Source organism: Osmia bicornis, chromosome 1 (genome assembly GCF_907164935.1).
Source record: "Osmia bicornis bicornis chromosome 1, iOsmBic2.1, whole genome shotgun sequence".
Lineage (NCBI taxonomy): Eukaryota > Metazoa > Arthropoda > Insecta > Hymenoptera > Megachilidae > Osmia > Osmia bicornis.
Genome location: NC_060216.1, coordinates 4,666,654 through 4,678,544, shown reverse-complemented (window position 1 = coordinate 4,678,544; position 11,891 = coordinate 4,666,654). Strand labels below are relative to the sequence as shown.

Here is an 11,891-nt window from a genome sequence, read left to right as displayed (position 1 = left end):
AAATCCCTGATATATAAATTATCAGCACGGATCCATGAACATGAAATTAATGATTTAATTAGCGGACCGTCTCAAAATCTTTCATACGTGCATCAGATATATATCTGATTTTCGGTTTAATGGCCATGCATTATGCATTACATTTATCGCTAGCCTGCACTTGAGGTGGAAAGATGGTTTGATCATGATAAATCATTTTACTTGATGGTTTCTGACCACACAAAGGATTAACCCAATTTTAAAAACAACAGTATTTAATCTAAATATTAAATTCTTTATCTCTGAGGTAAAGTTGGGACTTGCTATGGTGCTTCAAGGTCCTGGGGCACAGTTTGGCCCCCCTCTGGTGGAACATAGGCTTCCTTTTTAGCAGAGTAAGGGTAAAAGTAGAGAAGGGGAAGCCCATCATTTTGGAGAACCTCCTCCTCACGTGACCATAGGATACACGGTGGATCCCATACCAGAACTTCATCGACCATACCCATCGATCCATGTACTCACAGCCTAGTCAGCAAAGCGAGACGATCTAATCCGTGTCCACTGTATAAGAAACTGAAGAACGGTTCTCCATTGGTCGACCAGAGGAAAGTGAGTAATTTACATGGTGCTGGAAGTGGAAAGGACGAGTAGGAGGAGGTAGGGGAGCGAAAGTGAACACAGCTCCAAGAATGGGCAGGAAGAGACGGGCTCCTCGAGCCAGCGGCTGATACTTTTGACGTAGGAGCATTGTTATCGACGTTTGCCGTCGATCCGTCGATACTTGGTACCTTTTATTCTCGTCTGGTTGCTCGAAATTACCATCGTGCGTGCGTGGAAAATGAAAGCGAGGCAGGACGCCTGGAGAGGCTACCTGGCACTGTGAGACCAGTTTCAAACGTATCGTGTGCAAGGTTATGGGAGTGTGCCAGTGATTCTCACTGACATGCATGGAACAATTTCGTTCGTCAATCATCCTAAAACATTCTTCACCTGAACGTCCTTCTACTCGCTGATCCTCAACATGACGCGGAAATTGAGCAAATTCCTGATACTCTTCGACAACACGAATCTTCTGTATTTCCCTGGACACTTTTTGTCCGGTCGGGTACTCATCGAACTGGACGACGAGGCTTAGTAAGTAACATTTATTTGTACATTCTTTTTGAAATCGGTGATGCCATTTGCGCGTAATTATTATCGAAGAGACGTCACCGCAGTGAGGCGTTGAATATTAATCTACCGACGCGACGCGACGGCGGGAGCGTGATGATTTAATTTGAAACTCATCTTTTTTCCATTTTCTATAAATAAGCAATTAACAGGATTTTTAATTATAGCTGTAATTAATTAACACTCAAGAAGAGTGTAACAGTTTTGAATCGTGTCAATGATATGAATTACTTTCCCTATAGAAAGTGGAATGAATATAAAATATTATTCACAAAAAAATGAAATATAGTGTTTCAGGGCTGCATTTCCACGTGATCGGCGAAGGAGTGGTTCGCGTACGGAGCCAACGTGCCGAGAGGGTTTACGATAAAGAAAACTACATTGATTTTCGTATGAGATTACTGGGCGAGCCAGGTAATGAAAATAAATTGCATTCTCATAAACAATCGCTATAGAAATTCGTTTGTTCCATACCGCACCTGCGACACCGTGCGACGCATGATAATTCTTGGTTCGATGACACCGTGCAGGAGAGGGACCATCGCTGCTGTCGCCGGGGATCCATAGCTTTCCATTCAAATTAGGCTTGCCTTTGGGTCTGCCGTCCACTTTCTTGGGTAAACATGGATGGGTACAGTATTACTGCAAGGCCGCACTCCGGGAACCGGGTGGTCTCACTCACAAGAACCAACAAGTCTTCATTGTGATGAATCCCATTGATTTGAATTTAGAGCAACCAATTTTGGCGGTAAGACATCACGAAGGTTTAATAATTAATTTATCAATTGATGATGTGTACTACATCCTAAGGTTCATATAGGTACATTGTTTTGAAAACTGTTTCACAATGTCGTGTGGAAGATAATTATTACGTAGGCACGTGACATTCAGCTCCGAATGCTCGCGACCGCATTGTTGATTCAATTGTATAGTCACATTCATTGCACACGCCTTAAATTACGTAATCGGCTGGTTTCCAATGATAGCCGATAGCATTGATCTGGTGAATGCGAAAAAATAAAAAAAAGAATAAAAATGTGAAAGACAATAGACACCTGTTCCCAGAATCTCACTTATATCGACTATTTCTTTTCCAAATAGCAACCAGCTAGACAGGAAATAGAACAGCGTGTCGGGGTATCCTGTGTCTCCGGAGGGCCAGTATTTTGCAGAGTGAGCCTCGACAGGGGCGGATATGTACCTGGTGAAACTATTGGTATTTCAGCGACAGTCAGCAATCGAAGCAAGGTACGTATCGTATTTCTATCGGATGGTTGACCAAAAGAATTCCTACCGTGGAAACAGGGTCAGCATAACATGATACTTTAATAGGTGAACGTTCTTTATGCTTGAAAGGTGTAATGGAGAACCTCTAGGACGAAATTGACCCAGCCCCCTCTTATTGCGTAATTTATATCTTCAACAGGTGACGATGAAGTCGACTAAAGCGTCATTGACGGAAACCATCCAGTACCGGTGTCGGGGTAAAGTGCTGGCAAGTGAGACAAGAGAGTTGGCAAGTGTATCCCGAGGGAAGATCCGTCCTGGTGAAGGAGAAGAGTGGTTGAACGAGCAAATGTACGTCCCTCCTTTGCCTCCCACTAATCTGCGTGGCTGCAATCTTATCAACGTTCTTTATCACGTCTACGTGAGTAAAAGCAGTGATTATGGTAATTACAGTAGCATGACTAATTTGTCACGCTCTCTTTTCTTTATAATAAAATATGGTTACAGTTCGTGATAAGTCCGAAGAGCTTGGATAAAGAGATCAAGTTACAAATACCAATCGTCCTGGCGACGTATCCTTTGAGGCAGGAGGGTGCTCCAGCAGGGACTGCACCGTCGAAAAGGGGGGCACATTACCCGTCAACCCTGCCAATATTTAGACCATGGTTGGACGACAAGGCTTTCGAGATACAAGAATGAACGTTTAATTAAGTTCGACAGAAACGGTTTTAATATACAAATTTTAAGGAACATCTGTGGACTTTTGACAGAGATAATACGCTTATAACAATGCTTGTTCTTTAAAACGAAAGTGGGACTAAAAATACTTATAACATTCACATTCCATTTTTTTATTAAATTTAGAGACTAGGTAGGAAATATGAGAATGTAGGTATTAAAAAAATACAAATGTAGAAGTAATTTTGTTAATACTTTGTAAATGTTACGTTACGAATGAAATATATTGTAAAAAGTACTTTCTGAGTATCTTTAAGTATAGATTAGTAAACGGAGTTACATCACTTGAACCTGAAAAATCAATGATATTTTTAAGAATTTTTTATTCAGAAAATTACGAAGTAATTAGAAAATTTGTTCACCAAAATGACGAATTTTGGACGTTCCCCGTAACCACTGTGAGGCACCTGTAGCTCCGCCATTTTGCAAAACAAAGGAAATACTAAAATACTATCGCGTATATCGAGCATGTATAATAAAATGTACATACATATCAGACTTTATTATTTGCTTCATGATTAAAAAAAAAATAATCTTATGAAATAACTTAATGTCATTAACAAATTATTTTTACAATGCAATAAATGTATAAAATTACACGTTGAACGGGCAAAATTGCCATATTCATGTACCATAAATATAATTTCTCGAAAAGAGAAAGTACAAAATGTATGAAATTATTTTCAAGTCCCCATTTCTCCCTTCAATTTCTCCAAAACTTTCTCCACAGTGGTTCCAGATACTACAACAACCTTCTGTCGACTTTTGGAACCCTATAAAAGATAATTTTCCATATAAAATTAACTAAGAAAAAGAAAAGAAAATCCAATCAGTGAATATTAAACTAACTCTATCTAAAGACACATCGGACTTTCTCATTCCCAAAACGGAAGCTAAATATTTCACGAGTTCCGTGTTTGCTTCACCCTCAACAGGAGGCGCGGAAATTGCAACGCCAACAGCATCTTCAGAAATATCTAAAAAATATTGTATTCTAAACACACGAAACCCTTGTCACTTTACAACTAATTACCTGTTATATTATTATGTTTTGCCCCAGGTTTTGCTTGTACTTTTATAGTAACATTCCCGCTTTTATTCGTACCCACGGGTCCCTTAGGTTCCTATTAAAATTTGTTTATTTATAAAAAAAATATGATTCAAAAAGCGCGCAATATTCAATCAGAATTTTTTTTTAAATAGTATCTAGTAAGTTGCAAATATAATGTTGCCATTCCTGTATTCGCAAGCGACGCCTAGTAGCATGAAATATAACTAGAAAGTGTATCATAGAAAATGTCATGTTATTTTCTTAATAGGTGATCAAATCACGATCACTCATCAAGTAATCATCTTCGCAATTGGGATCGGTAAGTCATAAATTTATCTTGCTAACTAACCTCAGTGATGGGTGCTTTTTGAGTCTTCCCAGCTTTCTTTGAACCTTGTTTCGACATTTCTCGAGTATTCGTTAAGGATTGCAAAAGTTTTCTACGCAGGCACGTATTACCAAAGTACCACGTCATTTAGTATTTTCCTTGATCACTCACACCATATTTTACGTTTAGCGGATTTGCTTCATGATGTTTCGAATGATACTTTTAACCTCAACAACTGTGAATGACCGAAGCTTCTGCGCACGTGTAACAGTGCTGCCAACTGATCCCTAGTAACATTTCCATTCCCGCAAAATATTCAAATATTTAAATTACTTTCAGTTCAAAATGCCCAAGAAATTCGTCGGTGAAAATAGCAAAGCTGTCGCAGCCAGAGCTCGAAAAGCGGCGGCAAAAGAAGCAGAAAATACAAAAAAAGCTCTGGAAGCTGAAGAAAAAGCTTGGAAGGATGACGATAAACAAGTTCTTAAAAAGAAACAGCGACAGGTATTCAACTACCATTGAAATTTAAAAAACAATTTCTCTAAATTTTAATGACCATTTTAGGAGGAGCTTGAAAAGAAACGCCAACAGCAGTTGGAAAAGAAAGCAGAAGTGAAAGCCCTCCTTGAAAAGGAAATGGCAACTATAAAAGTGGGTGGCAAACAACCGGCGTCAAAAATAACTAGAGCAGAAATCGTGGCTGTGACTGAGAAACGGAATCAAGTAGCAATGAAGAAGAAGGAAGATGAGAAACCAATTGAAGAGAATTGGAATAGGCTAACGATCGAAGGTGAAACAGCACATGGTATAGATGAGGCTTTATCTGTTTTAAGGTAAGAATTAATTTAATATGCTAACCTTTACATTATTGAGGAACCTAATAAAATTGTTTTGATTCAGTACAAAGGATCCAGAAGTTGATCGTCATCCTGAGAAGCGTGTGAAGGCTGCGTATGCTAGTTTTGAAGAGAGAACGATGCCTATTATTAAGGAGCAAAATCCTACCCTAAGGTTAAGTCAATTGAAGCAGATATTAAAGAAGGAATGGATGAAATCGCCTGAGAATCCATTGAATCAAAAACTCCTACTAAACCGTTGATACGAAACGCATGTGACTGATTAAATGATTCGATGGAATATGTGAAATAAGAAGACTCATTATAATTATAATCACGAACAAATCAAGTATCTGTACACAATTTTATTGTAAACGAATAAGTTATACTCCGTTAGAACACATAAAATAACATTTGCATAAAATCATCTTTGGTATAACTTATACGCTACTACATAGCCTCTACATTGTATTTTACACATTCATTTAAAAGAAAAGAATTAATTAAAGGCTGCGAAAATTTAAACAGAATCGTTTCAACGATCGTGTACACGTTTTGGCATAGTTACTATACAATTTTACAAAACTTCAGTATCCTACGTTCATATAAAAACTCGTAAAAAAGATAAAATAGTTATTAAAAAAGGATTGGTTACTTCATTGCAATTGTATAAAAATAGTATTCTATACAAATGAATTTTCACCTGTTAGACTCTTAGATTTATATACAAACGATTCTAATCTTTGTCTCGATGCATTCAATTCGCTGTGGCAAATCAAGCACAAGGCACTGTGTCTTCTCTGTCATGTACAATGAGTAAAGTACCCGTACAAAGAACTTGATTTAAATATAATCTTATCAAATAATAACAATATGTGCTTCTTTAGTGAACATATATACCCAGTCATTTCACCGTTACCACCTTCTTATTCTTCCATAGATCTATAAAACAATGAATCATGTGATTCACTTGGTCCGGGCAATCAGTCATTGGTGTGTGCGCTGCAGTCGGTATGGCTTCCAGGAAAGCCTTCAACATGGTCTGAAATAATTAACATAATTACAATTGTGTTAAGAATATCAATGAATCCTTTACGTAGTAATTTTCTTTAGTCTTTAAGCTTTAATTTGATATAACGTAAGTGTTATTTCGTGAAACTTTTATGTCATGAAATCGTATCCATATGATATGCAGCAACGTAACACCATAAAAGAAGTGTCGAAAAATCGTACCCTCTCCATCTGGCATTCCTGCACGAGCGACACTTTGTTGTCCCTTAGTCCATGTATGAGAAGAGTCGGCGTGCATATCCTTCTATGGAAGACGTAGTCCCCTTCCGGCCAGACCATGCCGCCCAAAACGTGTTTCATGTGCGATGGCCATTGTTCTGGTGGCTCGGGGCCGCAGTAAGGGTGTTGACGGCCCCTCGCCGAATATAATATATCTCTGTGAAGGCCGCACATTAAAAATGGTGCTAAAATCGCTCTCAGACAACAACGACCAGCGCTCTCCGTGCTGGGCGCTGCCAATGGCGTTGGACCACCTCCGGATATCAGGACTAGCTGATGGATACTGGTGTCGTATTTACAGGCCAATGCGGCCGCAAAACTGCATCTATAATTAATAAAAAACCATGCAATTCTGGTTGCTTTCATTCATCACGCATTCCTTCTCAATGAAAAATGAAAATCCAGAAAAGATGGGTTTATTTATTGCAGAAGTCAGAGGATAATGTCCTTTTTCTTAGCCCGTGGCACTTAAACTCATTGCCGCAATATTGTGTAGGACATAGGTGTGAATTTTTCTCGCTGTTTAACGGCTATTGAACTGTACGTGGACACAGCCGACGGCCTACATGTCGTGTTGCAATGTCGCTCGATAAATTAAACAGCGCTTACGGCATCGCGTCGTGTAGGTCGTGATTGTCGATCAATTGACCGAATTCGTTAACGAACGTTAAATAATTTTCTCTCGTGCAAAAATTACTAATTACCGAGCAGGTCTAAATTTCTCATCCGAGAAACGGTAATGTGTACGTTACACTCTAATAACGGCTAGCGCCACGTTGCTCAAGTAAAATCCGAAGAACTCGAGGAACGTGGATTAAATGCGCTTTCAGCTTCACCCATTAGCCGTTGAACGCGTGCGGCTAATGCAGCGATTCGAACGTCGAGGAATTTGTAATCTTCGAGAGAGTGGAGATACGATAAGACACAGAGTCTCGCATGTACCGTGCAATTACGATACCAGCGGATGCTTTTAAATGATCGGAGATAAGTTACGCGATTACAACGAGTTTCTACTCTAGTCACGGTCAAATGATAAACAAAAGCAAACCTTACCCATAGTTGTGCGCGACCAGGACACACTTTTGACCCGGTCTGAATACATAATGACAAAGGACGGTGTCCAAATCCTTCAGCAGCTTATTAAAATGATAATCTCTCGATCGACTAGGTGCTGAACTCATCCCGTGTCCCAGCATATCAGGAGCGATGCAAGGATAACCCAAAGCGGAAAAGTAGCGGAGCTGATGTTCAAAGATCTCCGCGGATGATCCGAAGCCATGAAGAAATACGATCATAGGTTTTCTGTTTCTTCGGAATGTCACCAGATCCGGAGGAGAAGAATCCATGTCCTCGATATTTGGCCATGTTTTTCTGTAATCCTCCAGTTCAATGGAAGCAGCCTCGGTTCTAAGTTCGAACCTTCCCATCTTCTCGTTCCAGCTGGATTCGTCTGACTCGACAGGGTTACAGAGCTTTTCCTTGAGCTTGTTCTTCTTGGTCCTGAAGGACGACTCGTTGCCCTTGAATTCAAGCCGTAGCTTCTCGAAACTGGCCTCGTTAACAGTTTCCTCGCCGCTCTCGAGATTATCCGTCGAGATATCGATTCCTTGGACGCTTTGAACGCTCGAATCCTGCGGCTCGTTCCTTTCCGCATCATTCTCCCCGGTGACCTCCGATCCCTCGTTGGTCAGCTGCTCGCCGCTTCTCGGAATCATCGTCCCGTCCGTTCTCTTTGTCGGCTGACCTCGAGGATCGTTCTGCTGGCCACCTGTGCCGCTCAGATCCTCCCAACTGTTCCTCAGCAACAGTGGCGTTCTGCCCAGTTTCTCGTCGATGATCCTCAACAACGATTGCTCCAGGCTTGGCTCCTGGTCCGGCTGAAACTCTATTGTCTCCACGCTGTTGATACCAGAATCGATGCAATCTAATTGTTCCAAAGTGACTTCAGGCCTCAGGTAGAAGTCCAGGGAATCTGGATCGTTGGCGGATCCTATGAAGCCTCGGTTCACGTAGCCTTCGTTCTTGCAGTCTTCCTCCTCTTGTTTCTCCGCATGGAAAGAGAAGCTGATGTCTTTGAACGGTTCATCGTCCTCCGTTTTCCTTTCATCCGACGCTTCTTTATTCGTGCTCGATTGCTCGGAGCCGTTTTCCTTGTTACCAACCCGCGGATCTTTGATAAGAGTGTCCTCCGCGCCGGCGATGTACCTCACCGTGTCGTCCAAGATCTCCTCCAGCAGCACGTTGATGTACTTCTCTAGATCCTTCACGATTTTGTTCTTGATCTTCTGTTCGTCCGCCTGTTGATCCTTCTTATCAACCTCCTCATCATCCTTTCTCTCCTCCGTTTTAACTGGCTCGTCCTCGGCGACCTGAAGCTTCTGCAAGTTTACAGACACCCTCTGCTCGAGTTCCTCTATTCCACGCTCGCTCTTTTCAGCCTCGCAGAGGCTGGTTCTGATCCTGTTCAACTCTGCAGAGATAATCTGCTCCTCGGTAGTGCTCAGTCTCCTGGACTGCCGGAAGGAACACCTACAGTTCCCTGAAGAATGAGGCCTCCGGGACCAACGAGTGAAGAAGTTGTCTATGATGGATTCTGGACGGTCGTTGGTGTTCTCGTAGAACCATCCGCTCTTCAAGGTCGGTTTCAAGATCCTCAACGTCCTTCTTGGACCCACGATGAAGAAGTCGCAATCGGGGAGCTCTACCTTGCCTGGACCAACCCGGTTCCGGTTTCTCCAGTACTCGAAGAACTTTGTGTACCAGGATGCCCCTGGTACAGTCTCTTCTGCCTCCGTGGCCATTTCTCTAATGATGATTCGTCAATCATAAAGATATCCTTGAAGAGAACTTCAAATTTCTTCTGTTTTGTTGCATATAAAGTGGTGCAGTTCCTTCTGAAGACTCTAGGTCTGACTCACGGTGTAAAGACGAATTTTCACCGTTGAATATCTCCTAATAACAACGTTATCAGCCGAGTCCAAAATACACGACCTTCGGACAAACTATTCTTCTTTGGGTTTACTCACTGCTGCATCAATTAATCAAGTGGCATTGGGTAGTTTTTATTGTTTCCAGTGACTTTGTTGAAATTTTTCTACCAGCTCGTTCCAGCAGAATGCATAGTTAGTTTTGCAACACTTTTCCTGTAATTCTTGCAATCCTTGCTCGGACAGACACGATTTCCCCGCGAAAAACGAAAGTAACATTTCTACGGGCTCCTTCTATTAGGCAGCAGTGTTCACGGTTCGCTGGGTTAGCAATGGTCGTTCCTCCTAATTGCTATCTTTGATGCCTTCGACCTGCGGAGAAGAAGTCCGATTAGAGGGCTCGTGCACCTTGTTTCCAATGTTATTTTATGCGATAATATGTTCAGCCACGTCAAATATCGTACCTGAAGACCAGACACCAAACCACACACAACTTTTACATAACTACTTCTGTCAATCGCATCGCATTTTAATGCACTGATGACAAATGCGGTGAGGCAATGAGAAATAAAGAATATATCCGGCTGGATTACAGTGGCTCGTAAAAATATCCTATTTTTATTTACATATCGAGTCGATAAATAGTTCGATCATTACCTGATTCATATTTTTCAACCGCTATTGTTGCCAAACAAGTTATCAAGATTTGTTTTTCAGTTTGGAACCGCACGGTAGTTGTTTATCTAGGATAGCATGATCAGGTTTCGCATATTTATGGCGGTGTCGCAACTAAATATCAGACACTCGTTTTATTTCATTTTTGCGAACGTATGTAAATTAGCACGATAGAAAGTTCGATAAGAGTACTTCTCAATTATCCCCAGAGCGAGAGTATACTTAATGTCTGCCATTTTAAATATAATTACATTTAAGTTCCGTGACCATTATTTAGGTTATTCAAATATGCGCGGGATGTCGGGCGTGATGATTGCGCGCGCAGATTCAAACCGTCAGAAACAAAAAAATCTCTTAACAATAATAACAATGTACATATCATTATCGTGTCTCTGTTAACACGAAACACGTTATTATAACTGCTGACTGTTCCGTATTACGCATGGTTTCCTGTTTTATACCTCGACAATGACACTCGTTACGCAGAAACTCTCACAAGGGGGGAGAAACGGTATATAAGTATCGCGTGGTTGTCAAACCTTTGTTTGCCTTGCTCTCAAGCAACGTGCAATATTCGTTTTAGCCCTTGGCTCGCGACAAACACTCATTATTGCACTTACCCTTTGTACCTTGACTGTTGATCGCCTTTTTTCCGCACACAGCATAAGTACACACGTTGGTTCAAAGCCGACTGCGAGCTTTACCCATCCCTCGTCCACTCGTCCCTCGTCACTTGTTGCTCGCCAGTGATTCTCACCTCGATTATCCACTCGAAAAAACGTTTTTAACACTACGAATTCGGTCTATTAACACACGCGTTGAACCGTCAATTGACACTTCCTCTTGGCAGAGGCGGACTGTTCTGGCAGGCGAAAAATAAAAATAAAATCGAGCACAGGAACTTGGGGGACCACTTTCACGAGAGACGAGAGCCGCCCAACGGGGGCACACGTTGAAAATTCATGTTCACTGGGTCGCTTTTATTTTTTCGTGCCAATTATCCACGAGGAAAAGAACAGGATGTACACGTTTTCGACACGCTCGGTCGCGTGTCACCGTCCACGGTGCTTCTCGACGACCGTTGATACATCCGCGACAGGATCGCGACGACGAAGGCACACTGAAGATCGTCCAAGTACACCGCGTCACGGAGCCGTGTCGACTGCATGCACGACGAGGTAGCGCGCATTTTCGTGGGCGTGGAACGGCGAATTAAAACGGGAAAATTAAGGACGATTGACACTGAACTGCCGCACGTCGGGTCACGGCGGCCATTGCGCGTCCCGAGGCACACGCACGCCGCGCACACGAGACAGCGCCGCCCCACTTCGCGCGCTTTCCTACACGGTGTCCTGACAGCAGTAAAAGGTAAATCAAATTTAAAAACCCTGTAAAATACCATGAAATTTCTTCAAAATATTTTAGCCAATAATATTCGATTTTCTCCAGGTATTTTAACCCTTAAATTCAAACTTCGAGGGAATCGTTGTTGGCAAGTGCCGGAAATTGATAGTCCTTTTGTATTTTGTATTTTCTTTTTTCTTAGGTTACATCGGTTGGGTATTTCTTTTATTTTTATATATTCGACAGATTCAATATGATCAATCATGAATCATATGGTTGTTTATGGTTTTTAGAATAAGTGTTAGTGAACTGATTCGGAAAGGATA

At 41.5% G+C, this 11,891-nt stretch overlaps 4 protein-coding genes across 5 annotated transcripts; 2 read left to right on the top strand and 2 right to left on the bottom strand.

The window, feature by feature from the left end:
* The first annotated feature begins 37 nt into the window (after nucleotides 1-37).
* Nucleotides 38-3,352, top strand: LOC114880430 (arrestin domain-containing protein 2). The gene is made up of 6 exons (XM_029196428.2): nucleotides 38-1,113; nucleotides 1,439-1,563; nucleotides 1,680-1,897; nucleotides 2,251-2,397; nucleotides 2,576-2,797; nucleotides 2,884-3,352. The coding sequence occupies exons 1-6, from the start codon at nucleotides 1,001-1,003 to the stop codon at nucleotides 3,073-3,075; spliced, it is 1,017 nt and encodes a 338-aa protein (XP_029052261.1). The 5' UTR covers nucleotides 38-1,000; the 3' UTR covers nucleotides 3,076-3,352.
* A 68-nt stretch (nucleotides 3,353-3,420) lies between these two features.
* On the bottom strand, nucleotides 3,421-4,782 carry LOC114880433 (UPF0235 protein C15orf40 homolog). The gene is made up of 4 exons (XM_029196431.2): nucleotides 4,515-4,782; nucleotides 4,148-4,238; nucleotides 3,964-4,091; nucleotides 3,421-3,887 (listed from the first exon to the last, which is right to left on the bottom strand). The coding sequence occupies exons 1-4, from the start codon at nucleotides 4,638-4,640 to the stop codon at nucleotides 3,798-3,800; spliced, it is 435 nt and encodes a 144-aa protein (XP_029052264.1). The 5' UTR covers nucleotides 4,641-4,782; the 3' UTR covers nucleotides 3,421-3,797.
* On the top strand, nucleotides 4,309-5,859 carry LOC114880432 (coiled-coil domain-containing protein 124). Its single transcript, XM_029196430.2, has 4 exons — nucleotides 4,309-4,484; nucleotides 4,833-4,997; nucleotides 5,058-5,326; nucleotides 5,394-5,859. The coding sequence occupies exons 2-4, from the start codon at nucleotides 4,839-4,841 to the stop codon at nucleotides 5,590-5,592; spliced, it is 627 nt and encodes a 208-aa protein (XP_029052263.1). The 5' UTR covers nucleotides 4,309-4,484; nucleotides 4,833-4,838; the 3' UTR covers nucleotides 5,593-5,859.
* LOC114880427 lies at nucleotides 5,675-10,935 on the bottom strand. Of its 2 annotated transcripts, none has more exons than XM_029196423.2 (4): nucleotides 10,842-10,935; nucleotides 7,673-9,918; nucleotides 6,563-6,944; nucleotides 5,675-6,371 (listed from the first exon to the last, which is right to left on the bottom strand). In XM_029196423.2, exons 2-4 carry the CDS (start codon nucleotides 9,418-9,420, stop codon nucleotides 6,234-6,236), a joined length of 2,268 nt encoding a protein of 755 aa, XP_029052256.1. In that variant the 5' UTR covers nucleotides 9,421-9,918; nucleotides 10,842-10,935; the 3' UTR covers nucleotides 5,675-6,233. The 2 variants fall into 2 exon arrangements, with proteins under 2 accessions (XP_029052256.1, XP_029052258.1); XM_029196425.2 differs by lacking the exon at nucleotides 10,842-10,935 and adding an exon at nucleotides 10,011-10,114.
* Between the last annotated feature and the right edge of the window lie 956 nt (nucleotides 10,936-11,891).

Bases quoted from the DNA above. Each gene is read 5' to 3' on its own strand.
- LOC114880430 (XM_029196428.2), top strand. From the start codon at position 1,001: ATGACGCGGAAATTGAGCAAATTCCTGATACTCTTCGACAACACGAAT. The intron at 1,898-2,250 runs GTAAGACATCAC...TTTTCCAAATAG, and splicing joins TAGAGCAACCAATTTTGGCG to CAACCAGCTAGACAGGAAAT. The intron at 2,398-2,575 runs GTACGTATCGTA...TATCTTCAACAG, and splicing joins CAGTCAGCAATCGAAGCAAG to GTGACGATGAAGTCGACTAA.
- LOC114880433 (XM_029196431.2), bottom strand. From the start codon at position 4,640: ATGACGTGGTACTTTGGTAATACGTGCCTGCGTAGAAAACTTTTGCAA. The intron at 4,239-4,514 runs GTTAGTTAGCAA...AAATTTTAATAG, and splicing joins AAAAAGCACCCATCACTGAG to GAACCTAAGGGACCCGTGGG. The intron at 4,092-4,147 runs GTAATTAGTTGT...AATATTTTTTAG, and splicing joins AAAACATAATAATATAACAG to ATATTTCTGAAGATGCTGTT.
- LOC114880432 (XM_029196430.2), top strand. From the start codon at position 4,839: ATGCCCAAGAAATTCGTCGGTGAAAATAGCAAAGCTGTCGCAGCCAGA. The intron at 4,998-5,057 runs GTATTCAACTAC...TGACCATTTTAG, and splicing joins TTAAAAAGAAACAGCGACAG to GAGGAGCTTGAAAAGAAACG. The intron at 5,327-5,393 runs GTAAGAATTAAT...GTTTTGATTCAG, and splicing joins GAGGCTTTATCTGTTTTAAG to TACAAAGGATCCAGAAGTTG.
- LOC114880427 (XM_029196423.2), bottom strand. From the start codon at position 9,420: ATGGCCACGGAGGCAGAAGAGACTGTACCAGGGGCATCCTGGTACACA. The intron at 6,945-7,672 runs GTAAGGTTTGCT...TATTAATTATAG, and splicing joins CTGGTCGCGCACAACTATGG to ATGCAGTTTTGCGGCCGCAT. The intron at 6,372-6,562 runs GTACGATTTTTC...TAATTATTTCAG, and splicing joins AGGAATGCCAGATGGAGAGG to ACCATGTTGAAGGCTTTCCT.